The sequence below is a fragment of the Artibeus jamaicensis genome, unplaced genomic scaffold (assembly GCF_021234435.1).
Source record: "Artibeus jamaicensis isolate MK-2021 breed Jamaican fruit bat unplaced genomic scaffold, CSHL_Jam_final contig_2259, whole genome shotgun sequence".
Lineage (NCBI taxonomy): Eukaryota > Metazoa > Chordata > Mammalia > Chiroptera > Phyllostomidae > Artibeus > Artibeus jamaicensis.
In genome coordinates, this window is record NW_026521468.1 from 5,432,198 (window position 1) to 5,457,934 (window position 25,737).

Below are 25,737 nucleotides of genomic sequence, written 5' to 3' on the forward strand. Positions count from 1 at the left end.
GTGCGCCTGAGTCCTTCTGACCGAGTTTTCCTGTGCAACCCCACTCCACCAGCTGCTGGTTTTGCCCCTTACCGGTCAGACTGAAGAATTTGTTGTTAACAGACTTCCGAAAAGTTCAATTTTCTGTGTTCTGGTTGTGTTTTCTGTTGCTAATATTTAGTTGTCTCTAAACTGAGCTTCCTGGACTTCCTGGAAGTCCATTTCCTTTGCCAGATTGGGGAAGTTCTCCTTCATTATTTGTTCTAATAAGTTTTCAATTTGTTGCTCTTCCTCTTCTCCTTCTGGCTCCCCTATGATTTGGATGTTGGAACGTTTGAAGATGTCCTGGAGGTTCCTCAGCCTCTCCTCATTTTCTTGAATTCTTGTTTCTTCATTCTGTTCTGGTTGAATGTTTCTTTCTTCATTCTGATCCACTCCATTGATTTGAGTCCCAGTTTCCTTCCCGTCACTGTTGGTTCCCTGTACATTTTGCTTTATTTCACTTAGCGCAGCCTTCATCTTTTCATCTAATTTACAACCAAATTCAACTAATTCTGTGAGCATCCTGATTACCAGTGTTTTGAACTGTGCATCTGATAGGTTGGCTATCTCTTCGTCACTTAGTTGTATTTTTTCTGGAGCTTTGATCTGTTCTTTTGTTTGAACTATTTTTTTTTCTCTTGATACACCGGTTACTTGGTGAGGGGCAGAGCCTTAAATGTTCACCAGGGTGGGGCAACCACATCACTGGTGGGGAGGGGTCCTAGAGGGAACAATGGCACTTGCTCTGTCACTTCCCCCACTTCCCATGAGCAAGCTGGGTCCTTCTGGTGCTGATTCCCGGGTGGGTGGGCTTGTGTACACTCTAGGACCCTGTGGGAGGAACTCTCCTGTGAGGCTGGGAGTCTCTCCCAGCGCCTCAACCCCCACAGGTGTTTCCAATCAGTGTTTTGAGGCTTTATTTCCCCCAGCTGCAGCCCTGGGTTGTGTGGTCTGTCCTGCTCCCCAGTTGTTCCTCTGGTTTATCTGCACTCGAATGTGAGACCAGCTGGTCCGCAAACCGCCACCTTGCTGGTCCTTGAGCTACGGCCTTGCAGGGTCCATTCCACTCTTGCCGCCCATCTCCGCCCCTCCACCAGGTCTGGGTGAGTGTTTCTTCTTTAACTCCTTGGTTGTCATACTTCCAAACAGTTTAATTTTCTGTCAGTTCTGGTTGTTTTTTGTTTTTAAATTTGTTGTCCTTCTTTTGGTTGTTCGAGGAGGCACAGTGTGTCTGCCTACGCCTCCATCTTGGCCAGAAGTCCCTTACGCAGTATATTTTAAAAATATATTTTATCGATTATGCTATTACACTTGTCCCATTCCCCCCCTTCACTCCTCTTCACCTGCACACCCTCTCCCACCCACATTCCCCCCTTTTAGTTCATGTCCATGGGTCGTACATATAAGTTCTTTGGCTTCTACATTTCCTATACTATTCTTACCCTCCCCCTGTCTATTTTCCACCTACCATCTATGCTACTTACTCTCTGTACCCTTTCCCCCTCTCTCCTCCTCCCACTCCCCTGTTGCTAACCCTCCATGTGATCTCCATTTCTGTGGAGTTGGAGATCCCACAGATCTAGTTGTTTAGTTTGTTTTAGGTATGTTCTAGTTGTTTAGTTTGTTTTAGGTATGGTTGTTAATAATTGTGAATTTGCTGTCATTTTACTGTTCTTTTTTTATCTTCTTTTTCTTAGCTAAGTTCCTTTTAACATTTCATATAATAAGATCTTGGTGATGATTAACTCCTTTAACTTGACCTTATCTGAGAAGCACTTTATCTGCCCTTCCATTCTAAATGATAGCTCTGCTGGATAGAATAATCCTGGATGTAGGTCCTTGCCTTTCATGACTTCCAATACTTCTTTCCAGCCCCTTCTTGCCTGTAAGGTCTCTTTTGAGAAATCTTATGGGAACACCTTTGTAGGTAACTGTCTCCTTTTCTCTTGCTGCTTCTAGGATTCTCTCCTTAATTTTAATCTTGGCTAATGTAATTATGATGTGCCTTGGTGTGTTGGCCCAACTTCTTTGGGACTCTCTGAGCTTCCTGGACTCCTGGAAGTCTATCTTCTTTGCCAGATTGAGGAAGTTCTCCTTCATTATGTTTTCAAATAACTTTAATTTCTTGCTCTTCCTCTCCTTCTGGTTCCTCCCATGATCGGATGTTGGAACGTTTAAAGATGTCCTGGAGCTTCCTAAGCTTTTCCTCATTTCTTTGAATTCTTGTTTCTTCATTCTTTTCTGGTTGGATGTTTCTTTCTTCCTTCTGCTCCACACTATTGATTTGAATCCCAGTTTCATTCCCATCACTACTGGTTTCCTGTGCATTTTCCTTTATTTCACTTAGTGTAGCCTTCATTTTTTCATCTAATATGTGACCAAATTCAACCAGTTCTGTGAGCATCCTGATTACCAGTGTTTTGAACTGTGCAGTGCATCTGATAGGTTGGCTATTTCTTCGTTGCTTATTTGTATTTTTTCTGGAGCTTTGATCTGTTCTTTAGTTTGGGCCATTTTTTTGTATTGATGCGCCTGTTACGTAGTGAAGGGCGGAGCCTTGGGTGTTCACCAGGGCAGGGCAACCCAGTTGCTGCTTTGTGATGCTGTATGTGGGGCAGGGTCTGAGAGGGAACAGTGGTATTTGCTCCAGTTTCTGCCAGGTTTCAGTTGCTTCTGCCACTTCCCCCAAGCAAACTGGGCCCTTCCGGTGCTGATTCCTGTGTGGGTGGGTTTGTGTACATTCTAGGACCCTGTGAGTCTCTCCAACAAACTCTCCTGTGAGGCTGGGAGTTTGTCCCAGCACCTCAACCCCCACAGGTGTTTTCAGTTGGTGTTTTGAGGCTTTATTTCCCCTGCACTGGAGCCCTGGGTTGTGCAGTCTGTCCTGCTCCCCAGTTTCACCTGGTTTATTTGCATGCGAATGTGGGACTATTCAGTCCTCCAGGCTGCCTGACTCCCTCCCTCCTACTGGTCTGGATGAACATGTCTTCTTTAACTCCTTGGTTGCTGGACTTCCATACAGTTTGATTTTCTGTCCGTTCTGGTTGTTTTTTGTTTTTAAATTGTTGTCATCCTTCTTTTGGTTGTGCAAGGAGGCACAGTATGTCTGCCTACGCTTCCATCTTGGCTGGAAGTCAGTCTATTCTTGATGTAACAGTCAAGAGTCTCTTGGGAGAAAGTATCGGAGAGAGGGAGGACCCAGATGAGGAGACCGAGCACGCTGTCTGCCCGCCCTGCGCCCGCCTGTGGCTGGGTCCAGAGTTGGCGACGGAGCCAGAGCCGTATGACAACATTTTGTTGACCATTCCATTCATCTGTGGATGGACAGGAGTTGTTTCAGCTTTTTGGCTGCTGTGAATAGTGTCACCTTGAACATGGGTAGATAAAGCACCTGTTTGGGTCTCTGCTTTCATTTTTTTTTTTTTTGGTCTATACCTAGAATTGCTGGATCATGTGGTAATTCTATGTTTACATATATTTTTAAAGATTTTGTTTATTTTGAGAGAGAGGGGGAGAGAAGGAGAAAGAGAAGAGAGAAACATCAGTGTGTGGTTGCCTCTCATATGCCCCCTACTGAAGTCCTGGCCCTCAACCCAGGCATGTGCCCTGACTAGGAATCGAACTGGCGACCCCTTGGTTCACAGGCAGGCACTCAATCCAGTGAGCCACACCAGCCAGAGCTCTATGTTTAGATTTCTGCGGAGCCACCAAATCTTTTTCCTCAGCAGCCGCACCATTTTACATTCTCACCAGTATGTATGAGGGTTCTAATTTCCCTATATCCTTGCCAATACGTGCACTTTTCTGTTTTTGTTTTTGTTTTCAGGTATACCCATCCCAGTGGGTGTGAAGCGGTGTCTCACTGTGGTTTTTATTTGCGGTTCTGGAATGACTAATGATGTTGAGAATTTCTTCATGTGCTTCTGGACCATTTCTATAGCTTAGGAGAAGTGTCTGTTCAAGCCCTGTGCCCGTTTTTGAGTTGGGTTGGTTTTTTTCCTGTTGAGTTTTAGGAGTTCTTTATATAATCTGGGTAGCAATTCCTTATCTGGTGTGTAATATTTTCTCCTATTCTGTGGGCTGTCTATTTGCTCTCTTAATGGTGGTCTGTGATGCACATAAGTGTTTCATGCTGATGAAATCTAATTTAGCTGCTCTGGTTTTCCATTGCCTGTGCTTCTGGTGTTGCGAAGTCCAATGTCACGAACGTTCCCCTACGTTCTCTTTTTAGCGTTTTATAGTTTCAAGGCTTACATTTAGGTCTTTGATCTCTTCATACTGAATTAATTTGTATACAGGGTGTGAGGTAAGAGTCCAATTTTATTCTCTGGCAGATGGGTTTTCAGCTTTCCCAGAACAATTACCTAAGGAGACAAAGGTGGCCTTTTAACTAAGAAGGGCGAGGCTGGATGACAAAGGGACCGAGTGGCTTCCACACCCAGCCTTCTCTCCTTGCCTTTCCACCCCCCCCACCCCGTTCCCACATTGTCTTTTGCAGGTTCACAAATTTTTAGATAGAAACCGGGATCACCTTGACCCTGCTGTGGTGGAAATGCTTGCCCAGAGCCAGCTCCAGGTGCCCCCCTGCCGCCCTCCGGCCCCCACCCCTCCATACTCTGTCTCCCCATTCTGCCTGGACACACTCACTCAGGGTTTGCCCTGGACTGTGCTTGCCAGGGTCTGGTGCTGTGAGCTGGTCCACCTTGACTCCCCCGGGAGGTGGGCAGGCTGGGCTGTGTGTGGATGAGCCCTGGAGTCCAGCTGGCTCAGGCCTCGCTCCCCCACAGCTGGTGAGCAGCCTGTTCCAGGAAGCAGAGCCCCAGGTCAGAGGAGGGCAGGGCAAACCCACACTGGCTTCTCAATTCCAGCAGTCCCTGGGGGACCTCATAGCCAGGCTGGGCAGGTGAGAACAATGCCCCCCCACACCCAAGGGCAGGGAGTTGGATAGGAGCCCGCTTTGTCCCCAGGTGACCCCCTCCACCCACCCATCAGGAGCCGTGTTTGCTTCATCCAGTGTCTCTGCCCCAACCCTGGAAAGGTGAGCTCCCCCAGTACCTGCCCCAGAGCCCTCCTGCCCTGCCTACCCTGCCCACTCAGCCTCTCCTCGTGGCCTGCCCTGCGTGACCCTCAGTGTAAGCCCCTGGACTCCAGCTCTGATGGGCTCTGTCCCTCGGCTGTAGCTTCCCGGCCTCTTCGATGCGGGACATGTAATGGAGCAGCTGCGCCAGGCAGGTGTCCTGGAGGCCATCCACACCCGCGGCACCAACTTCCCCGTGCGTGTACCCTTCCACACCTTCCTGGCCAGGTGGGGCTCCAGTATGGGGGCAGCCGAGGGCACCTGAGGGGTGGGACTTGGCCTGGGGTTCCTTCTGGGCGAAGGTGGGCCCACTTTCCCAAGGGCCCTGGGCCTGGCATTCCATCCTTTGTTCATTCTTCTCTCTCTCCTTCTCTCCCCCATCTGTCTCTCCCCTCTCACTATCAGCTGTCTGCCCACCCCTCCGTGCCCCCAGGAGTTCATCTGCCCCCCCCCTCCACTCAGCAACACTCTCCGGTGTGCCTAGCACATTGTAGGTGCTTTACAAATCATTGCGGGATGGGGGACTGGATGAAGGAAGGTGAAGGGACTGGCCAAGGAACATACACGCGTGACACACAGACCACAGTGTGGGGACGGCCAGAGGGAGAGGGGCCGGCTGGGTGGCCGTGGGTAAAGCATGAGGAGAATGGGGACATCTATAATAACATCGGTGATAAAAAATAAAGCGAAAAAGGAATACCATGGTTGCCAAACGACTCAGTGTCTCTGACACTGAACTGATGCTCCGGGCCTCGGGGTGTCGCACAGCTGAAGGGGGGTGGTCCGTGCCGTGCTGCTGGCCACCTCGCCTCCATCCCACGGGCAGGTTCCGGATCCTGGGGACCCAGGGGCCGGGAGAGTCCTCTGACCGGGAGAGGTGTGGTGCCATCCTGAGCCAGGTGCTGGGGGCCGAGTCGCCCCTCTGTCACCTTGGAGTCACCCAGGTGTGTGTGTGTGCAGATGCTAGGCATGGTTGGGAAGGGAGAGGGTTATTCTGGGACAAGCCCAGAATTTGGTGGTGGGGAGATTGAGTGGTCTGGGTGGTAGGTGTCCCGGCTGGACCGCACTGGGGAGAGCAGGGTATCTGGCTGACAGGGAGGAGGCTGAGGCCTCGGGAGAAGGGCAGGGAGGGCCCGACCCTTGGCGCCCAGACCTGGCCTGCCTCCAGCCCACGCCTCTGCCCCCAGGTCCTGCTGCGGGAGCCTGGCTGGCGGCAGCTGGAGCAGCACCGTGCCCAGCGTCGCTCCCAGGCGCTGCTCACCCTGCACAGCGGCCTCCGGGCCTACCTCTCCCGCCAGCGCCTCCGCCTCCTGCCACGGATTCAGGCTCGTGTGCGGGGTCTCCAGGCCAGGTCCGCAGGGGTGGGGTGAGGCCTTGAGCTTCCTCAAGGTGGTGGGGCAGGGGCGGGGAGACACAGGTCTCAAGGCAAGTCAGCCTACCCCAGTGCCATCCCGTCAGCACTGGGGCCTCCGCATCACCACCCACATCCATGGGGTCTCGGCTGGAAGACCCCCACCACAGGACGCTCACGGTCCAGCCAGGCCTCCCAAACCTGCAGACTTGACTCCTTGGGTGTTCTTTCTTGGTCTGTTCTTCACCCTGCGGCAAGAATGACCTTTTAAATGCATAGGTTGGCCCTGGCTGGTGTAGCTCAGTGGACTGAGCACCAACCTGCTGGTTCAATTCCCAGTCAGGGCACATGCTTGGGTGGCAGGCCAGTCCCCAGCAGGGGGCGCTCGGGAGGCAGTCACACACCAACGTTTCTCTCCCTTCCTTTCTCCCTCACTTCCTCTCTCTCTAAAAATAAATAGAACATATGTTTTTTAAAAATCGTTAATTGGCTTTAGTCCAGACTTGAACACTCCAGGCCCTTGGGACTTCCTGGTCCCACAGTCCACCCCTTCTCAACCCAGTGAACCCAGTCACCCTTCCTGTCACCCATCAGCATCCAGGACAGTTACAGAGGTAGTTGATAGAAGTGAGCTGTAGAACAAATGGACTCAGGAAACAAGTTACAGGAGCAAAAGGAGGGCCCTTGGAGCTTAGGAGAGAGCAAGGCCAAGGTAACGCACTTGGGAGAAGAAGGGGGGGACGGAGAGGTGGAGGAGTTCCCAGGAGACAGAGCGCCTCAGCCACCAGCTCTGGACTGACCTCCGACTGTCTCTCCTGGGCCACATGCCGATGGCACAGGGATGAGGGCGGGGAAGGTGCCCCCCAGGCCAGTGGGGAGCCTGTCACCCACAAGGTGAAGGCTGGAGCTCTGAGGACCGGCAAGGACAGGGACACCAGGGCGTCTCCACAGAGGGGGCACCCATCACCACGACCTATTTCTGGCATGTTTCCATCACGGACAGAAACTGTAACTATGGAGCAGCAACTCCCACGCTCCGGGCCCTCCAGCCCCTGGTTGCCTCCAACCTGCTTTCTGTCTAGGAGTTGGCCTATCGTAGACACCGTGCGTGAGTCAGCTCACACCGGGTTTCCTCTTATGCTGGGCTCATCGCCCTGGGCGTAGCGTTTTCAAGGTCCATCCACGTCATCGCGTGTCTCAGAACTTCATTTCCTCTTTATGGCTGAATAATGGTCCACGCATGGGTAGACCACTTCTAGTTTGTCCATTCAGCCTTCAGGGCCCATTTGGGTTGTCTACAAATAAATAAATAAAAAGATCTTTAAAATTTTTTTTGGTATTTAAAAATAACGATAAACACATGTCTATCGAAATCCTCATTTTTACAGATGATGAGCCCAGAGAGGTAAAGTAACTTATCAGGTCCACGGTGACTAAACAGGACAGGAATGAGCCCAGGTGGTCAGCTCCAGAGTCCAAGGTCATAGTCCCCTATGCTAGGCAGTTTCTCAGATGACCCCTTCTTTCAAAGGATCCTGCCCCCTTCCTGTTGCTTCCAGTAAGCTCCCTGGGCTTCAGTGGCCTGGGGTCAGTTTTTACATTCACATCTTGGCTTGGAGGACTCAGGCGCCCATGGGTGTAAGTTTGGACCCCGCTCATCCCCTTCTCGGCCTCCAGGAAGCGGTACCTCCGGCGGCGGGCGGCGCTGGGACAGCTGAACACGGTCCTGCTGGCAGCCCGGCCCCTGCTCTGGAGGCGGCGGCGTAGACTGCAGGTGAGGCCCCTGCCACTCTGGCAGCTCAGAGCAAAAGCCAAACACTTTGCTGGCCAAGCCAGTCGGGTCCTGACAGCATCCACCCTCCTAGCCCACCCACACAAGGTCAAGGCCTGAGCCCATTGCTGCTGGAGCTCTTCCCAGTTCTGTCTGCCTGGCCAGGGTAGGCTGGGGCCTCTGGGAGGGAGTTGCCTTCCTTCATCCCTGCCCACCCCTCAGGTCCACACTGTTTCCTCCCTGCCGGAGGTGTCTTCCCATTCCTCCAGACCTGACCCCCTCTCTTCCCTGATGACTCCAATCTGAGGGCCATAAAGCAGCTCAAAGGTCAGCGCCCACATACAGTCCCCTTCCTCGGCCCCTCCCTGGGTGGACTTTGTCCCTGGGACCATTCCTGCCCTCCTGCCTTCCTCCTAGTGCCCTGACAGACAGGGAGTGACACCCTCGAAAAGGCTGGTGAGGGCTGCGGAAGGCTGGGCGCAGGCAGCGGGTCCCTCTGGATCTGCGCTCGTTCCTCTGCCCCGGGCCGGGGCCTCGGGGGGCCGGGGGTGCTGCTGCACTGCCGAGCTGGGAAGCAGCCTCTCTGAGGCTTGAGGTCGCTCCTCTCAGGGGCATCAGCTCTTCCTGCACCCCCGACAGCTTGGGCTTTGGAGCAGCTGGCACGGCAGTGGGTCCTCCGAGAACGTGCCAAGCATGGTAGGTGGCTGGAGGCGAGAGGGTGTCACTGGGCTATGAGCCTGATGGATCTGGCACAGCTTGAGGGGGAGCATGGGATCCTGGGGGGCCAGCCTGGGGCCTGTCCCTCAGGGTGCTCTTGGTGTTCCCCGGAGGGCTCCTGAGGCCCCGTTAGGGTGAGTATCCAGGGCCTTTGGAGGGGAACTTTACAGACCTGGGATGAGGAGGGGCACTGGCCACCTGCACCGCCCCCCTTAGTGTCTGGTCAATCCTTCCTCCCTGACAGGAGCTGGGGCGCCTGGAGATCCCGGCCGAGCTGGCTGTCATGCTGAGGACAGCGGAAGGTGAGTCTGGATGATGTCACTCTTCCCGTGACCCCTCCCCAAGTCCCTCTACTTGTGCAGAGAGGGTCTGTCCCTGTGGTCCCTCCCACTGATGCTCCAGGCTGCCCTGAGCTCCCTGCCCAGCTCCCTCTGCACCGGGCTGGGGGCTGATGGTGAGGGCTGGAGGTGGCACCAGAGCCGGGTACATAACCCGGGCATTTCTGGGCTGCCTTCGGGTGCTGTCCCAGGCTGCCAGCACACTCTGGCCCAGAGCATCACCGAGGCCAAGCCCCCAGAAGCTCCCGCTCGGCCCAGCCTGACCCTCCCGCCGGACGTCGACCAGTTCCCCTTCTCCAGCTTCATCTCCACCGGCTTTCAGGTGAGCCCCTAGGCTTCCGCTCTTCCTGGCTGACTCCTCCAGCTCTCCAGATGTGAGCCCCTGCCACCGGCGGAGGTTGTTCGTTCCCGTAGCTCCCCGGCCTTCTCCCTCTCCTGTCACCGGGGACCAGGACGAGGGCGCCAGGGCGTGGACACAGATACATTGCTTGGAAAGTATTCCTGGAACCTAAATGACTCACTCTCTTGTGTTACTCCGATCTGTGACGCCACACCTGGGTTTCGCCCGTGGCAGCGCCCGGCAGGTGAAGTCACGTTGCTAAAGCATGCGTGATGACCAGGGACACTGGCCGGGCCACAGTGCTGGAGTCAGACCGGCCTGCAGAGGGTGATCCCAAACAACAGCAGGGTTTGTGATGGCTGTGCAGAGAGCAGGACAAGGAAGAGAGAGGGTGGCACATCAACTGGTTATATTAGTGGAATGTTAGTGGTGGTTTTTACTCTTTATCCTTTTCCACGTTTTCTGAGATTTTTTTAAAGGTTTTATTTATTTATTTTTAGAGAGAGGGGAAGGGAGGAAGAAGGAGAGGGAGAGAAACATCAGTGTGTGGCTGTCATGTGGCCCCCAATGGTCCACCACTCAGGCATGTGCCCTGACTGGGAATTGAACCTGCAGCCCTTTGGTTCACAGCCTGCACTCAATCCACTGAGTCACACCAGCCAGGGCCGTTTTCTGAGTTTGCCACGTGCATGGGCATCAATGTTCTAATCAGAATGAGCAATGAAGCTGCATTTTAAGGGTAGTTTTCACACCAGTCCTTCCTTCTCCCTCTCCCAGGGTGACGCTCTCGTGGCCTCCCCAGGGCTGTCCCCGGCACGTCAGCCCAGACCCGCCCTGCTCAGGCCCCATGTCACTCTCCTTCCTTGCAGGAGCCATCTCTACCCACCCCTGGGCAGCTGCTGGCCAAGCCCCTGACCCGGCTGGATGGCGAGACCCCTCAGCATGCCCTGGATATCAACAAGGTGGTAAGTGGCCCATCAGGGAGCGGACGGGGAGGGCCCGGCTCCGGTGCTGGCTGGGACCTCCGAGCCCAAACGCCCTGCCTGTGCCTGCTTCCTTTGCATTTGCAGATGCTGCGGCTCCTGGGGGAGGAGTCCCTGCTGCCCTGGCAGGAGCAGGCCATGGGCACGTACCTGGTGAGGCAGGGGCAACGCCGGCCGCCACTGCGGGACGAGCTCTTCAGCCAGCTGGTGGCCCAGCTCTGGCACAACCCCAGCGAGCAGCAGAGCCAGCGCGGCTGGGCCCTCATGGCCATCCTCCTCAGTGCCTTCCCCCCTCTGCCCACCCTGCAGAAGCCCCTGCTCAAGTAAGGGGCTTGGTGGGTGCAGGCCCCCGGGGGGCAGGGTCAGAGGGCTGCCCCGCCCCCACAGCAGCCCTGTGCTGTCCCCCAGGTTTGTGTCTGACCAGGCCCCCAGTGGCATGGCAGCACTGTGCCAGCACAAGCTGCTGGGGGCCCTCGAGCAGACGCGGCTGGCCCCTGGGACCACACGCACCCACCCCCCGACCCAGCTCGAGTGGACGGCGGGACGGCGGCGGGGCCGCATGGTGCTGGACGTCTTCACTTTCAATGGTGATGCCCACCTCTGGCCCAGGCCTCCCCAGGCCCATAGTGGAGCCAGTCTTGCCCCCTGACCCTTCCTGGACCCCCTCCCTTCTGTCCTGTCCTGCTTTCGGAACCCCTCTTGGGGACAGCAGCGCCTTCCCTACAGGGTTAACCCCACCATCTCTCACTCTCGGTCTGCACCCCTCGTCCCACAGAGGAGTGCTTCTCGGCAGAAGTGGAGTCCTGGACCACGGGGGAGCAGTTTGCCGGGTGGATCCTGCAGAGCAGGTGTGTGGGGTCTGGGAAGGGAAGGGTGCGGCCAACACTAACCATTGTCTGCCCCCGTCCCCAAATCCCCCCCATCCTCCCAGCCCACTCTCCCACTGAGCACCACCCGCGGCTGCTCCCTCAGGCCCAGGGCCAAAGCCTTCTCCCCGCAGGGGGCAGAGCTAAGTGGGCAGGGTCCAGACAGTAGATTCCAGATGGGAAGCAAGGGTGGCCCGGGTTCCATTGAGATAGGCAAACAAACACATGTGTGAACCAGAGCTGGCGTGTGAGTCGCACGTAAGGGAAGCTGCTGAGTGCAGGGGGTTCCGCACCCAGCTTCCTGCCCCTTCTGCAGCCCTAACACACGCCCCTGTCTCATCCAGAGGTCTGGAGGGCAGCCCCCGCGGCTGGTCTGTGTCACTGCATTCCGGGGAATCCTGGCAGGACTTGGCTGGCTGTGACTTTGTGTTGGACCTGATCGGCCAGACTGAGGACCTGGGAGACCCTGCTGGTCCCCGTGACTACCCTATCACCCCCCAGAGCTCGTAGGTGCCGCCCCAGCACCCCTATTCCCAGCCTGCTCCTGTCCCTCTCCCGACCCCCACACCACGCCCTGGCGTTTACAGGAGCCACCACAGACCCGCCCCCCCCCCCCCCCAAGCCTCCTCCCTCTCTGTGGAGACAACCCCCACAGCAGCTTCTACACCACACCTCAGCCTGGCCCCGGCAAGGTTCTCACTTAGCCGGGCCCGCTCTGTCCTGCAGGGCTCAGGACATTCCTCCCGCCCCTGGCGTGCAGGCCCCCTCTCTGTTCCCAGGTCCTCCTCCAGGTCCAGCCCCGACACTGCCCAGCAGGGGCTACCCAGGTAAGGCTGGGAGTGGGCACACTGAGGTTGGCAGAGTGCTGGGAATGTGGGGGTACTGGAAAATAGGGGTGCGGGAAGCCCCGTGCCCCAGGCTGCTGACACTGACCCTCCTCCGGTCCCACAGGCGAGTCCTGGGCCCCAGGGAGCCTGGAGAGTGACCTGGATGACGTCTTCAAGCCCGCCCTTTCCCTGGGCCTCAGAGTGAGCATCCAGCACTCCCATCCCACCTGCGCCCTGCCCACTGGGACCTCTGCTGCCCCTCCCTCCTCTCACTACGCTCTAGCTCTGTGTGACCTGTGACCTCTGCCCCTTCAGGATCTGGAGCAAGGCAGGGCTCTGAGCAGCCGCATGAAGGGAGGAGGCGCCATGGGGCCCATGCATCAGGGAAGCTACCCTATGGGTGAGTGTGAGCCCCAGCACCCACCCAGGGGCTCCCTGGCCCAGAGGCCCAGGTGGGCGTTGCCTGGCACCCCCAGGTCTGGGGTCAGAGCTCCAGCCAGCACCTTGGGCCTGTATTATTTGCCTGGGGGTGGAGGGAGGTGGTCCATGGGTCCAGGCAGGGACTAACCCGGGAGGGCCCTGTTCCATCAGCATACCCAGGGATGATGCAGATGCCCGGGTACCAGCCAGCTATGATGCCGGCACCCATGCCCATGATGCCGGCAGTGGGCGCAGTCCCTCCCATGCCAGGTAAGGCTGGGCCAGGTGGGGACTTGGGGAGGGAGGGTCCTGCCCAGGGCCCAGAGGGCACGGTGGGCTGAGAGACGGCTTTGAGCTTGGCCACGGTGCTCACCTGCCCCGTGCACCTACCACCCGCAGCCATGGTGGTGCCGCCACAGCCACAGCTCCTGCCACAGCCACAGCCCCTGCTTCCCAGCGTGGACATAAGGCAGCTAATGACTCAGCAGCAGAACTTCATCAACCAGCAGGCGCTGATCCTGGTGAGGGTCGGCAGGGTGCCCAGACTGCCTAGTGGGGACAGATCTGTGGGACAGGGCCAGGCCAGCTCTGACCTGGCCTCCCGCCCCTCCCGCTCAGGCCCAGCAGATGACCGCCCAGGCCATGACCCTGTCCCTGGAGCAGCAGACACAGCAACGCCAGCGCCAGGCCCGGGCAACTCCGGCCATTGCCTCCAAGCCCAAGAAGCCCCCAGCCCCACAGAAGGAGCCAGAGCCGGAGCCGGAGCCGGAGCCGGAGCCGGAGCCAGAGCTGGAGCCAGAGCCAGAGCCGGAGCCGGAGCCGAAGCCGGAGCTGGTAGGTGCCTACCTGCACTTGAGGAGTGGAGGCCAGGCAGGGAGCAGGCCAGGATGGGGCACAGGCCCCAGGCCTGTAGGGCTGAAGGATGCAGGGTCAGGGGTGGAGGTGGGAAGATGCAGAAAATGTGCCATCGGGCCCCAGTGCCAGAGATCCCGGGGGCCCACTGTGAGAATGGTGACTTGGCTGACAGGGCTGTCCCCTCATTTCCCCTTCCTGCCAGCTCACCTCAGAGGAGGCCCCACAGGTTAGAGACAGGCCCAAGAGCTTCCAGCAGAAACGGGACTATTTCCAGAAGATGGGTGAGGAAACTCGGGGTGACGATCACATGCAGATGCTTGGTCCCTGCCCCAGCCTGGCCAGGGGCAGCGGGGTGCACTTACTCCCCTGGGACCGTGTGGCCTGTCCCGGAGCATGCAAGGGGCAGGCCAGGTGGAGGGCGGCAGACAGGGTCCTCTGGGCACTTACAGGGCAGCAGCAGAGCAAGATGAAGATGGTGAAGCCTCCGCCCAAGGTGCAGATCCCCCAAGGGGAGGAGCAGGAGGAGGAGCAGGAAGAGGAGGAGCCCCGTCCAGGTGGTGGGGAGACGGGGCGGGAGAGGGCCTGGCTCTTGGGTGATACACAGGGTCTCACGAGTTTCCTCTCCTCCTGGGCAGTGCCATCTTCTCCTCTGCTCCCACCCCGAGTTGTGAAGAAGCCACCGCCACAAGATGGGGCCCAGGTGGCACTAAAGGTTGAGGCAGAACCAGCCCAGGAGGCGGAGCCTGGAGGTGGCCCCAGGCCGGCACCGGGCCGCCCAGCCACGCCCAGCAGGGAGATTGCTAACATCATCCGCATGTACCAAAGCCGCCCAGGCCCCATGCCTGTGCCCGTGCAGCCATCCAGGTGGGCACGGGGGGCGGGGGGCAGGCCCTGCCTGCTCCCCAGGGAGTTGGTCACCCTGTAGACTCCTGACTTTTTCTTTCTCTCAGGAAGCCTTCCCTAATTTTCCAGAAGAAAAACACCCCAAAGGATGAGGCTCTGGCTAAGCTGGGGATCACTGGTGCCCACTTACCCTCCTCGGTGAGGCCAGTTCTGTCCCATCCAGGGCAGGGCTGTTGTGCTCAGGAGTCCGAGGCTCTCGGGGGTCAACTTGGCCTTCTCCCTAGACATGCTTGTGTTGTGTGCATTCTCTGTGCATTCTCCACAGATGCCGGCCCCCAGCGCAGAGAAGGGCCCCCCACCAGCTGTGGCCCCTAAACCCAAGACCCCCTCAGGGTTCAGGGCCTCTGACTCCATCAAGAAGAAGCAGGAGCCCCTTCGGGAGCTGTTTGGCCAGAACCCACCCACTGCCCGGGCACACCCACTCCCACCAGTGCCCCTACTGCCTCGAGCTGAGGACTCGGGAACCCCTTCAGCTAAGCCCCACAGTAAGGAACCTCAGGACCCTGGGCGGTGGGCCCCCCGTAGGGCCAGGATTCCCAATAGCCTCTTGGCACTCATGGCTGAGGTCAGCTGCTCTGGCTTCTGGATTTTGGAGCCAAGCAGCCCCAGCTTCTGCATTCCCACCCAGGGCAGGGCTCGGGAACCCCCGAAGGGCACTGAGGGACCGTCCTCAGTACAGGGCTGACAGCACTGTCAGACATTTATTGGCCCTGCTGACGTGGTCAGGGAGGGGCCCTGACTCAGGGACAGCAGGGAAAGATGGAGGCAGGAGGTGGGCTGTGGGCAGGGACAAGGCCGTGGCCCAGAGCACATGGGCCTCAGAGGGTCCCTGGGAGCTGTGGATCTTCTCTTCTTGAGCCCGGTCATTCCACCTCTGACCGCTCCTCATCTGAAAGTCCCTCTGCCAGGCCTGACGGAGCCCTGGGGGGATGAGGGCACCAGCACCCAGCTGCTTGCACCCTCCGGCAGCGTGTGCTTCTCCTACGCCAACGTGCCCTGGAAGCTGTTCCTGCGCAAGGAGGTGAGCGTGTGAGCGGCCTCAGCCTGGCCTCTCTTTGGGCTGGGGGCTGGCAGTCTCTGGGGGACCCAGCCGGGGACCTCGACATCTATCTGCTCCCCAAATGCAGGGAGCTGCCACGCCCTGACCCACCTCCGCAGGCTGGTTTTCCCTCTGGCCTGGGAGGCCGAGGTGCGGTGGGAAGGGGCTGGCAGGGGCACCATGTCCTCTCTCGCTCTCCCTTGCCCTCCTCCAGGTATTCTACCCCCGGGAGAGCTTCAGCCATCCCTACAGCCTCAGGCTCCTCTGTGAGCAGGTGAGAGCTCCCCCCACCTGCAACAGGTACAGACAGACCGCACACACCTGGGTACTTGCTGCGTTTTGAGCCCTGCCCCCTCTGTGTAACCCTCACAACACCCCTGTGAGTAAGGGCCCCGACTGGCACACGAAGACTGAAAGTAGTGTACCAGCACTCAACACAGGAGGCTCTTCCTGGTGCTCGTCCCTTTGCCACCTCAGGGTGACCCAGGACTGTGCCAGCCCCCCACTTCTCCAGGAGCCTCCCCAAAGTTCTACTTCTTCAGGGAAGCTTCTTTTTGCTGCCCAAGGAATAGCAGGCTGTTGGGGGAGACAGGTGGAGGCTCTGGTGGCCAGGGGAGGCACTGGACTTGGAAGCCCCACTTCCCTCCCTGCTCTGCCCGCACCCATGGGCACTTTAGCTTATCCTCTGTGCATGGCTGCTTCTGGGATGGTCCCTGGGACCTGGTGGTGACCACCTGGCTCTGACCCCAGATCCTCAGGGACACCTTTTCCGAGTCCTGCATCCGGATATCCCAGGATGAGCGGAGCAAAATGAAAGACCTGCTGGGTAGTGTCCTGGGACCCTGCCACTGGGCAGCTGGAGGGCTGGGGGCTGGGCCTGCCAGAGGGAGGGAGCAGACTCTGTGGCTCCCCCCTGCGAGGGAGCCTCAGGACCATCTGGGGCCACTCCTGCCTGCAGGAGACCTGGAGGTGGGCCTGGACTCACTCATCACTGCTGAGGACAATGTCAAGAAGCGCATCGTGGTGGCCGCTCGGGACAACTGGGCCAATTACTTCTCCCGCATTTTCCCAGTCATGGTCAGTGAGGTGGGGGTAGGGCTGGGAATAGCAGCACCCCGGTCTGGACCCCCACACAGGGCCCAGCCCGGCCCTTCTGCAGCAGGGATCAGGGTTGGGGGTGGGGTGGGCCCCAGTGGAAAGATAAAGGCATCTTGGATGACGAGGGGGACCCAGCAGCCTGTGACCCCACCTCCTCCAGGGTGAGAATGGCAGCAATGTGCAGCTACTGGGCGTGTCCCACCGGGGGCTGAGGCTGCTCAAGGTGACCCTCGGCCCCAGCGCCTGCTCCCAGCAGCTAAAGACTCTCTGCTCCTACAGGTGAGCCTGGGCTGTGGGGCGGGGCAGCTGGGGGGTGACAGAATGGCCTCCAGCTCATGCCCCCACCCTGTGCACAGCTTTGCTGAGGTGCTGGGTGTGGAGTGCCGCGGCGGCGCCACCCTGGAGCTGACGCTGAAGAGCGAGCAGCTGGTGCTGCACACTGCCCGGGCAGGTGCCATCAAGGCCATGGTTGAGCTCTTCCTGAGGGAGCTCAGGAAGGTAAGCATGGGCTGTGTCGGGGGCTGGGTGGGAGCCTCCACCCAGTGCTTCCTGGTGCCCTGTCCAGGTTGGCTGGTCTTGGGGCTGTCGGCCAAGCTGCCTGGGGTGGGACGAGGCGCTCAGCTGGGTCCCTGGAATTCTGTGGGATTTAGGGGGAGAATGAGGCCAATGGAGGGGGAGCAGGTAGAGCAGCAGGAGAGGGGTCACAGGCAGGCTGACCGCTCTCTCTCAGCCCCACTCACCCTCCTGCCTGCAGGACTCCGGCTATGTCATCGCTCTGCGGAGCTACATCACCGATGACCGCAGCCTCCTCAGCTTCCACCGTGGGGACCTCATCAAGCTGTTGCCGGTGGCTCATGTGGAGCCAGGTATCTACAGGGGCAAGGAAGGCACTGACACAGCAGGGGGGGTAGCAGGTAGGAGAGCCTCTGAGGGGCAGCAGGGCCTGGTGGGTGAGGCCGTCCTCGCTTGCCTTCCAGGCTGGCAGTTCGGCTCCATCGGGGGCCGCTCGGGACTCTTTCCTGCTGACCTCGTGCAGCCGGCTCCTGCTCCGGCTCTCTCCTCGCTGGAGCGGAGGACTGACCAGCCCAACGGTCAGCTGCCCAGCGGAGAGCCGGGCCTGGCTCAGAGGGAGGTGAGGAAGACAGGAGAGCAGTGAAGACTGCCCTGCTGCCCTCCCCCAATTTCTGGCCTTGTCTCCCCAGCAGGACTGCACGCTCCCTGTGCACAGGGGCTGTGCTGCCTGCCCTCCTGTGCCCCTTACTTAGTTCAATGCTACCCTAGAAGATGCTCAATAAAAAGCTGCTGACTCTCCTGACTTCTGGTGGTGTGCTCACTGCAGCTGTCTTGCCTGCCCCTCCAGGCCTGTGCCAGGGCGGGGCTGGGGCGGGGCTGGGGCAAGGTCTCTGGACAGACTGGTGGGCACTCGGGTGGTACCAGGTCTCCTGTGCTCCCAGGGCCCTGCTCACCCCCGGAGCCGGGCACACAGCGACAGCTCGCAGGCCACCTCAGGCCCGTATGCCTCCATGTCCATGGAACCCCACAACTACAGCATGGAGGAATTTGCCCTGAGATACTTCCGGAAGCCCCCAGCCTTGTGAGTGCCCCGGGCCCATCCGTATGCCAGTCTGTCTCTAGTTTCCTCCAGTGGTCCTCCCTGTTCAGGACCACCAGGTTGCAGCCTGGGATGGGGCAGAAGGGCTGAACAAGCAAGACTGTGCTCCTCTCTGCCCCACTAGGCTGGACCAGACTGACAGGGATGCTAAGGCGAAAGCCATGGCCAGCCTGGTGCAGTACTCCAAGGTAGGGAGACAGGTGGGGGAAGTCGGGCCAGCAGACCTGCCCTCTAGCCCCCATGGCCCCCAGACCCACAGCCCAGCCTCTCTGGCTCCAGGATCCCATCCAGGAATCACTCATCAGCCTCAGTGACGAGGGCATGAGCAGGCATGCCGTGGAAAGCTTCCAGGGTGAGTGGCTGTCCCTGGTCCCGTGTCTGTGGTGCCTCGGGCTCCACAGGCATCTGGGTGCCTTCTCTCAAGTTTGCCAACTCAGAGTAGCTCACAGGTAGGTCCTATAACCCCACGGCCTTCACTCACTTCTATTCCCACCCAAGGGGCCACAGGGTGTGTGGGGTCTGGGCTGGAACGCAACACCGGGTCCAGCCCCATGTGCCGTGTGGACCTGCAGAAGCTCACAGAAGCTCCTGAGCCTTGCTTGCCGGCTGGAAAAGCTGGGTCTGCCGCTCTGCGTGGCCAGCACACATTCCGAGAGCCGGGCATCGGGTGGCTGGGGAAAGCTCTGTTCGGAGACAGCATGAGCCAGGGCCAGGCCCCCAGCCCGGCTCCCCATGCTTCTCATCCTGCCTGTAGTTCTGATGCAGTTTATGGGGGACCAGCCCAAACCCCGGGGCAAGGACGAGATGGAGCTCCTCTACGTGCTACTGAAGGTAAGCAGGAGTTGTGCACTGGAAGCTGGCGGGGGACACCGGGAACCCCGAGGATGAATTCCTGTCCTAATAGGAACCCCCCTTCCCTTGGTCATGATTCATCAGAATCAGCCACAAGTACTTATTGAGCACCTACTATATGCTGGGGGCACGGCAGTGAGCCAGGCAGGCTCAGTCCCCAAGAGCTTACAATCCAGTGGGTGAAGATGGTCAGCAAACCACGGTGCCTGCGCCGATGAGTGGGAAATGCTGCAGGGAAGGCAGGGGAGGGGCCACCACAGTGCAGAAGGCTGGGTGACGGGACGCCAGGGAAGCAGGCAGCTGGAGGAAGCCTCTGGGGCAGCACGAGTGGACCGTCCAGATGAGAGGGTGAGACTCAGCACCAGCGAGGCCCGCGTGGCTGCAGCCCAGTGAGCAGGGGGAGAGGAGGATGTGGCCCGGGGGGGGGACAGTGGGTCCAGGTCCTGGCAGGCCTTGTGGGCCATTCAATTTTTTTGATAAGGTAGAAAACCACTGGAGGATTTTTGAGAGATGTGGCTTATGTTTGCCGGGGACCCCCTAGCTATCCTGGGGACACAAGGGCAACAGAGGTTATTGCAATGACCCCCACCCCATGACAGGCAGTGCTGGCCCTGGCAGCAGAGGACGGGGGGGGCACTCAGAACAGCAGTCCCCTTCGCTAAGGAAACCCGAGGCGGTGCCAGTCTGGACCGCCTTCCAAGGGACGGGCCTGGTGTCCCAGGGAGGAGTCTCGGCTGGACACAGGCATGGCAGATGAGGTGGCCAAGGAGCCAGTAGGGACAGAGGTCCCAGGGCAGGGTGGCCCTTAGAGGTCAAGGAAACAGGTGAAGACAGTGATTTATTGATTTTTTAAAAAGATTTTATTTACTTTCAGAGCTAAGGGAAGGGCGGGAGAAACACGGATGGGTTGCCTGCAGCCTGGGCATGTGCCCCGAGCAGGACTCATGCCAGTGACCTTTCAGTTTACGGGCTGGTGCTCGCCCCACCGGTCAGGGCTGAAGACAGCGATTTAGAGTGACTGGCTGTGCAGACATTTGTCATGCTGGGATAGAGACAGAGGTGACCACCGAGCTGTCACCCTGACACAGCCCCCAAGCCCGCAGCCATTAACAGGCGCGCTCTGTCCCTAACGTCTGACCTCACACCATCCCACGCCCCACCGCACTCTGCCTGCCCCTGAAGCCCCTCCCCGGCCAGCTGCCCTTTCTGTCCCCATAGCTGTGCCAGGAGAAGAACCTCAGGGATGAGATCTACTGCCAGGTCATCAAGCAGGTCACAGGACACCCCCAGCCGTGAGTGTCGGGGGGTGGGGGACTGCTGGGCAGGGTGGTGGGCAGCCTACAGCCATGGCCTGGCAGCCTGAGCCCAGGCCCTCTGCCCTGCAGGGACCTCTGTGCTCGAGGCTGGAGACTCCTCAGCCTCCTCGCTGGCTTCTTCCCCCCATCAACCACGCTGCTGCCCTACGTGACCAAATTTGTGCAGGACTTAGGCAAGACTCAAGGTGCTTATGGGAGGGGCTTCCAGGCTGGGGCTCGGCTGCTTAGGGAGAGGTTTGGAGGAGCCTGTCACCACCAGCCGGGCTCCTCTCTGCAGAGCTGGCCCGGAGCAGCCAGGAGCACCTCCAGCACACAGTCAAATACGGCGGGCGCCAGCAGCTGCCGTCCCCGGGCGAAATGCAGGCTATCCTGGTACCGGGGGTGTGGATGGCTGGGCGTTCTGGGTCTCCCGCGGGAGTGGGGAGCTGGGGCCTCTGTCCAGGGTGGACTGACCCAGCCCCCTGCCTTGGCAGAAAGGGAACATGGACCGCCTGCTTCTAATTCAACTGCCTGGAGGCCTGAGTTACAAGACCAACATTTCAACTTTCACTGTGAGCACGGGGCCCCCCAAGAGGGGCTAGGGACAGGCAGGGAGGCCGTGGCATCGGTTCTGGGCCCCTTAGTCCCCGCCGTCATGGCCCTGCCCACGTGCCCAGGTGGCGGCAGAGGTGCTGGAGGAGATGTGCGGGCAGATGGGCATCACAGACCCCAAGGAGGTGCAGGAATTTGCCCTCTTCCTCATCAAAGGGGAAGGTAAGCTCCTCGGTGTGGCAGAAGGGCGCCAGGCCGGGTCATCCTTGTGCCTGTGGGTGGGCCGTTCCCACGCTGGGGCTGGCAGGGCTGCAGAGGGCTGGCCCGGAATGGCAGGGCAGACTGCAAACCGGGCGCCCCTTGCAGGCAAGCTGGTGCGGCCCCTGTGGCCTCACGAGTACCTCAACAACGCGGTGGGGGGCCAGGACGCCAGCCTACACAGCCGGCGGCTCAGCTGGGAGACACCCCTGCACTTCGAAAACCCCACCTACATCAGCACCCACTACAGCCAGGTAGGTCAGCCCCACCCAGCCCTGGCCCGCTGTGCCGCTGGCGCTCGAGCACCAGCTCATCGCTGTCTGCGTGGGAGACCTCCAAGCTTCCCTCCCCGCAAGGAAAAGGGACGGAGGCAGGAACTGGGGACTTTAGTGACAGCTGCCCGTCACTGCTCTGCCTGCAGGTGCAGCGGGACTACCTGCAGGGGAAGCTGCTGGTCAGCACCCAGGCCGACGCCCAAGTTGCCAGGCTGGCTGCCCTGCAGCACCTCAGCAGGGCCCATGCGGCACCCCCGTCACAGTGAGTGTGAGCGCTGCCCCTGCCTCCTGTCACTCCTCCGCTCCCACCCCAGGGGCCGTCCTTCAGCCCACAGTCCAAGGTCAGGGCCACTCGGCCCCTACTCTTCTTGGCCCTAACCAGGTGGGCCCGGAACCGGGGAGGCTGTGGACGCCTGTCCTCCCCACCCCGAGCTTGAGGGCAGGGACACCCACCTGTGTGCCGGGTCCTCAGTCCCACCGGCAGCAGCCACCGGTCTGCTCACTCACCACCCGCCATATGCCCAGCCTTGACTGCCCTGGCTGTGTCCTAGACAAGACCTGTGGGCTTACTTGCCGAAGCCGCTGAGAGGCCAGGTGGATGCGGCCACCATAGGGAGCCTGATGGCTCGGGAGCTGAGGCAGCTGCAGGGGTGCAGCTCCCATGAAGCAAAGATCGGCTTCATCGGTGGGTCTGGGGTGCAGGGGCTGCTGGGGAGGAGAAAGGCGTTAGGAGGCTCCCCAGGGAAGGGATGAGGGCAGAGGGGGCTGAGGGGGCTGAGGAAGCTCCTCTACCTTCCGTCCCCCTCACCTGACCTAGGGGCCAACTAGGGCAGGTCACTGAGCCCCACTGGCCAGAACTGCCACCATATGTGCCCCTCCCCCACCTCCCCAGAGGGCGTGAGCCAGCTGCCCCTCTTCGGCTGCACCGTCTACGTGGTGCTGCGTGTGAGCCAGCAGACCCTGCCTGGGCTCAGCCTCCTGGGGCTGAACCGCCAGCGCCTCACCCTCATGGATCTCAGCTCCCAGGTAGGCCAGGCTCCCTCGCCACTCCTCCCCGCCCCCCAGCTCCACCAAGCCCTTCCCTGGGAGGGCCGAGCTCTGCATCTCCCCCGTACCCAGACACCGCGCTGCTCCATCGCCCTGAGGGACCTGCGTCAGCTCCACCTGCTGAGCCCCCTGGACGAAGAGGGGCTCCCTGGCCTGGAACTCAACTACGGCTCCGCCGACAGCCCCCAGACCATCTGGTTTGAGCTGCCGCAGGTGAGTGGCCAGGGCCCCTGACCACCCTAGGAAGCTGGCGAGCGCCTCACCCAGGCCTGGCTTGCCAGAGCCTGGGCTGATACCCACCACTCAAGGGTGCCAGAAGCGTGGCAGAGGTGGGGGCTGGCCGTGGAACCCCGCCCTCACTCACTGGTGTCCCGCAGGCCCAGGAGCTGAAGCACACCATCTCCTACCTGCGGGACAGCGGCACCAAGCCCCTTTAGTGGCCAGCCTCCGCCAAGAGGAGGGGCCCAGGGGTGGAGAGAAGGGGGCCCCTCCCCGGACCACAACGCATCCGGACGCACTCCCTCGAGTGCTGTTGGGTCTCTTGATTTGGTCGTCATGGCTCAGCTGTTCTGCACAGCACAGCGTCTGTCCAGCACAGCCTGGCTGGCCCACATGGAGGCCATAAGTTAGGGGCTGCTACAGTGACCTCAACTGGAAGAGAAGAGTGGCAGGACTCCTTCTTGGGGGCACATCAGGGGCTGTAGGAACTTGGCTTGGGCATGACGTCGCCCAGGCTGGGGGAGACACCCACACCAGCAAGAGCACAGACCCGGGCGAAGCAGCTACGGAGGAAATAAAACTCCCGAGAGAAAAGGGCTGTGTGAGCATGAGTGTGTCACAGCAAACAGGACTTTATTTCTCTGGCAAACGTCTTGGTCCAGCCCAGCCTTCCTGGCCCGGACCTGAGCGGGAGCAGGGCCTGCACCCGGGGCCAGCGGGGCTCCTCCCGAGGGGGCGCCAATGCCTCGCACAGGTGGACCTCAGCCCTGGCTTACAGCTTAAGTACAGCAGGTAGAAGGGCCCTTTCTCCTTCCTGCTCTCCGAGGCAGCAGCAACACCACCCGCACCCTGGGGACCCAGAAGACAGCCACGAGGGCCAGGAGAGGCTGGGAAAAAGAGGGCCTCAGGCCTTGCAAGTAGCGAGAAGGGGGGCTGATCTCCAGCTGCTGACCTTGATTTGGGAGGAGTCTGGGCCATCTCCTCGGCAAGGAGTGGCTGGAAGGGGGAGGACCCTGAGGAAAGAGATGCTGCTGGCGGCAGCCTGTCCACTGTGTCCATTCCCGAGTGAGGCCCAGCCAGGGTGGCCTATGGGCGAGTCCAGGGAGGACCTGGTCCTGCTGGGCCGCAGCTGGTCACGTCTGTGGGTCACACGGACTATTCCAGTCAGCCTCACTCTCGCAGCGGGCCCGGCCGTGGAAAAATTGCTTGATGAGGTGCTGGGCCTCTTCCTTCACTGCAGATCCGGAATGGGGGGGCGTGAGGGCCAGTCTCCTCCTTGCAGAGCTCCCACGTGCCCCCCGCCCGGTGCTGCAGGCACTCACCGTTCCCTCCCAGAGAGGACCGCTGAGCCAGCGAGTGCGAGAGGTGGCGGGCGAAGCCTTTGAACAATTCCTGAAGGCGGAGGGCGAAGAGGAGCAGACAGCCCAGGCCCCTGCTCTGCCGCCCGAGCAGCCGCAGCCATGACCAAAGGGCAAGGCAGACCCAGGGTGGGGGCGGCTGGCCTCGCTGCAGCCTGTTTCCCCTGTGGCTCACACTGCCCGCCCTCCCGCCCCTGCACCCAGGTGTCCCGGGGGAGGGTGAGCAGAGACCTTCCCCGCCACCTACCTTAGATGCAAACTTGCCCTCTTTGTAGAAAGGGGTCAGGCACTTGACCACAACGCTTGCAGCCACCTTCAGGGAGATGCCGGGAGGAGGGAGCTGGCAGGAGCCGTGGGCTGTGGGCTCTGCAGGGCTCTGGTCACCAGCCGAGGTGTTGTCCTTGGCCTTAGCTAAGATGGAGCCATTGGCTGAAGGGCGGGGCCTCTTCTGGGCCTGGCTCTCTGGGTTGTTGTCCTGCGCAAGGCCACAGTGGAGGGTCACCCTGGGGCTCCCTGTCACTGTCCCCCCTTCCTCTGGAAGACTGAGCCACAGCACCTGTGGGCTCCCTCCAGCCCAGACATCCTGTTCCCATGGAAAGATGACTTGCCCCAAGCCCCTAACCCAGAGCAGAGCAGACAGGGGCCCAGCCCGCAAGTCTCCTTCCTCCCACCGGTGCCCGTCGGTACCTGCAGGGGCCCAGGCCGCTTGCCCCTCTGTGTCTCCACTGCAGGGGTAGATTGGCCTCCAGGGGTCCCTGGGTCTCTGGGCGGGCAGGCACTGGCCGAGGAGGGAGCAGGTGTCAGAACTCCAGGTGCCAGCTGCACCCTCAGCCCAGGCAGCCCCTGAAGGAAGGGCCCCGAGCTACAGAGGCCCAGGCAGTGAGGGAGATTCTAGAGGATTAGAGGGCTACCTGTGCCCTTACCTTGTTCCCTTTTTGGTGCACCCCTCTGTCTGTGGAGGGGCAGCCAAGCATCCCGGCGCCCCATCCTCCTCCCCGGAGCACTGCACTGGGGCCACAGCCAGGGCTCCCTGCAACCCATCACAGGAAGCGCCGGCGCCTTCTGCCCCTGGGGCTGAAGCGAGTAGAGGGGGGCTCTCGGCCCTTTGGCAGAAGAAGCGGGCGATGTTCTGAGAATCCCTCAGCGCCGCAGCGGCCAGGAGCTGCTGCTTCCTGCTGGTGCGGACCTGGGCAAGGGAACTGCCCCTGGAGGGGCCTCTCACCTTCTTCTCAGGGGAGGGCCCCCCACAACGAGTGCTGCTTCCAGGGGCCTCTCCTCTGAGCCCAGGGACGGCCTCACTGCTTTCCTCATTCTGGAGGCCATGGGGCTGGCTCGGGGGCTCCTGCACAGGCCAGGGGGCTTGTGCCTCGGCCCGCATCTTCTCCATCATCTCTGTGGCCGTTTGGAATGGGAAGGAGCCTTTGGGGAAACCAGCTCCCACACGCTTGGGTTTGAGCTGTGAGCAGGGGAGAGAGGGTTCTGACCACCAGGTCCCCTTGAGGACACTCCTGGCCAGACCGAGGAGGGCTGTGTTGGTGGGCCTCTCAGCAGTGGGGCAGCGAAAGGACAGGCACAACGCCCTTGCAGGGTCAGGCTGGTGGGAGAAGAGCTGCAGGGCCAGAGGGGCACAGTGGGCAGGGCAGAGAAGCTCGAGGACCTGCCC

At 60.0% G+C, this 25,737-nt stretch overlaps 2 protein-coding genes across 5 annotated transcripts in view; one reads left to right on the plus strand and one right to left on the minus strand.

Moving 5' to 3' along the window:
- Positions 1-23,322, plus strand: part of MYO15B (myosin XVB) — a 35,695-nt gene extending 12,373 nt beyond the window's left edge. The window contains exons 16-64 of the mRNA XM_053661301.1: positions 4,520-4,597; positions 4,809-4,924; positions 5,014-5,059; positions 5,202-5,326; positions 5,925-6,042; positions 6,286-6,449; positions 8,127-8,223; positions 8,860-8,916; positions 9,182-9,239; positions 9,467-9,597; positions 10,485-10,580; positions 10,686-10,921; positions 11,007-11,185; positions 11,374-11,446; positions 11,809-11,970; positions 12,191-12,291; positions 12,416-12,492; positions 12,607-12,691; positions 12,883-12,981; positions 13,111-13,232; positions 13,330-13,545; positions 13,769-13,847; positions 14,016-14,120; positions 14,202-14,430; positions 14,517-14,607; positions 14,735-14,954; positions 15,378-15,490; positions 15,723-15,782; positions 16,259-16,337; positions 16,470-16,585; positions 16,767-16,885; positions 16,963-17,104; positions 17,361-17,472; positions 17,584-17,738; positions 18,061-18,200; positions 18,343-18,406; positions 18,498-18,570; positions 18,973-19,049; positions 20,289-20,362; positions 20,456-20,571; positions 20,664-20,758; positions 20,860-20,937; positions 21,043-21,139; positions 21,284-21,429; positions 21,597-21,712; positions 22,002-22,135; positions 22,343-22,476; positions 22,570-22,710; positions 22,875-23,322. Coding sequence (XP_053517276.1) covers positions 4,520-4,597; positions 4,809-4,924; positions 5,014-5,059; positions 5,202-5,326; positions 5,925-6,042; positions 6,286-6,449; positions 8,127-8,223; positions 8,860-8,916; positions 9,182-9,239; positions 9,467-9,597; positions 10,485-10,580; positions 10,686-10,921; positions 11,007-11,185; positions 11,374-11,446; positions 11,809-11,970; positions 12,191-12,291; positions 12,416-12,492; positions 12,607-12,691; positions 12,883-12,981; positions 13,111-13,232; positions 13,330-13,545; positions 13,769-13,847; positions 14,016-14,120; positions 14,202-14,430; positions 14,517-14,607; positions 14,735-14,954; positions 15,378-15,490; positions 15,723-15,782; positions 16,259-16,337; positions 16,470-16,585; positions 16,767-16,885; positions 16,963-17,104; positions 17,361-17,472; positions 17,584-17,738; positions 18,061-18,200; positions 18,343-18,406; positions 18,498-18,570; positions 18,973-19,049; positions 20,289-20,362; positions 20,456-20,571; positions 20,664-20,758; positions 20,860-20,937; positions 21,043-21,139; positions 21,284-21,429; positions 21,597-21,712; positions 22,002-22,135; positions 22,343-22,476; positions 22,570-22,710; positions 22,875-22,934 — 5,601 coding nt within the window. The 3' untranslated portion in view covers positions 22,935-23,322. The remainder of the gene's footprint in view (positions 1-4,519; positions 4,598-4,808; positions 4,925-5,013; positions 5,060-5,201; positions 5,327-5,924; positions 6,043-6,285; positions 6,450-8,126; positions 8,224-8,859; positions 8,917-9,181; positions 9,240-9,466; positions 9,598-10,484; positions 10,581-10,685; positions 10,922-11,006; positions 11,186-11,373; positions 11,447-11,808; positions 11,971-12,190; positions 12,292-12,415; positions 12,493-12,606; positions 12,692-12,882; positions 12,982-13,110; positions 13,233-13,329; positions 13,546-13,768; positions 13,848-14,015; positions 14,121-14,201; positions 14,431-14,516; positions 14,608-14,734; positions 14,955-15,377; positions 15,491-15,722; positions 15,783-16,258; positions 16,338-16,469; positions 16,586-16,766; positions 16,886-16,962; positions 17,105-17,360; positions 17,473-17,583; positions 17,739-18,060; positions 18,201-18,342; positions 18,407-18,497; positions 18,571-18,972; positions 19,050-20,288; positions 20,363-20,455; positions 20,572-20,663; positions 20,759-20,859; positions 20,938-21,042; positions 21,140-21,283; positions 21,430-21,596; positions 21,713-22,001; positions 22,136-22,342; positions 22,477-22,569; positions 22,711-22,874) is intronic.
- The window catches only part of RECQL5 (RecQ like helicase 5), a 30,894-nt gene continuing 28,471 nt past the window's right edge, over positions 23,315-25,737 (minus strand). For 2 of the 4 annotated variants that reach the window (XM_037157821.2, XM_037157822.2), the window contains 5 exons: positions 24,998-25,530; positions 24,762-24,852; positions 24,322-24,549; positions 24,039-24,108; positions 23,315-23,950 (listed from right to left, as the gene is read on the minus strand). In XM_037157821.2, the coding sequence (XP_037013716.2) occupies positions 23,850-23,950; positions 24,039-24,108; positions 24,322-24,549; positions 24,762-24,852; positions 24,998-25,530 (1,023 nt within the window). In that variant the 3' untranslated portion in view covers positions 23,315-23,849. Of the gene's footprint in view, positions 23,951-24,038; positions 24,109-24,321; positions 24,550-24,761; positions 24,853-24,997; positions 25,531-25,737 lie in introns of those variants that run through there. The other 2 variants (XM_037157823.2, XM_053660336.1) reach the window with 2 other exon arrangements.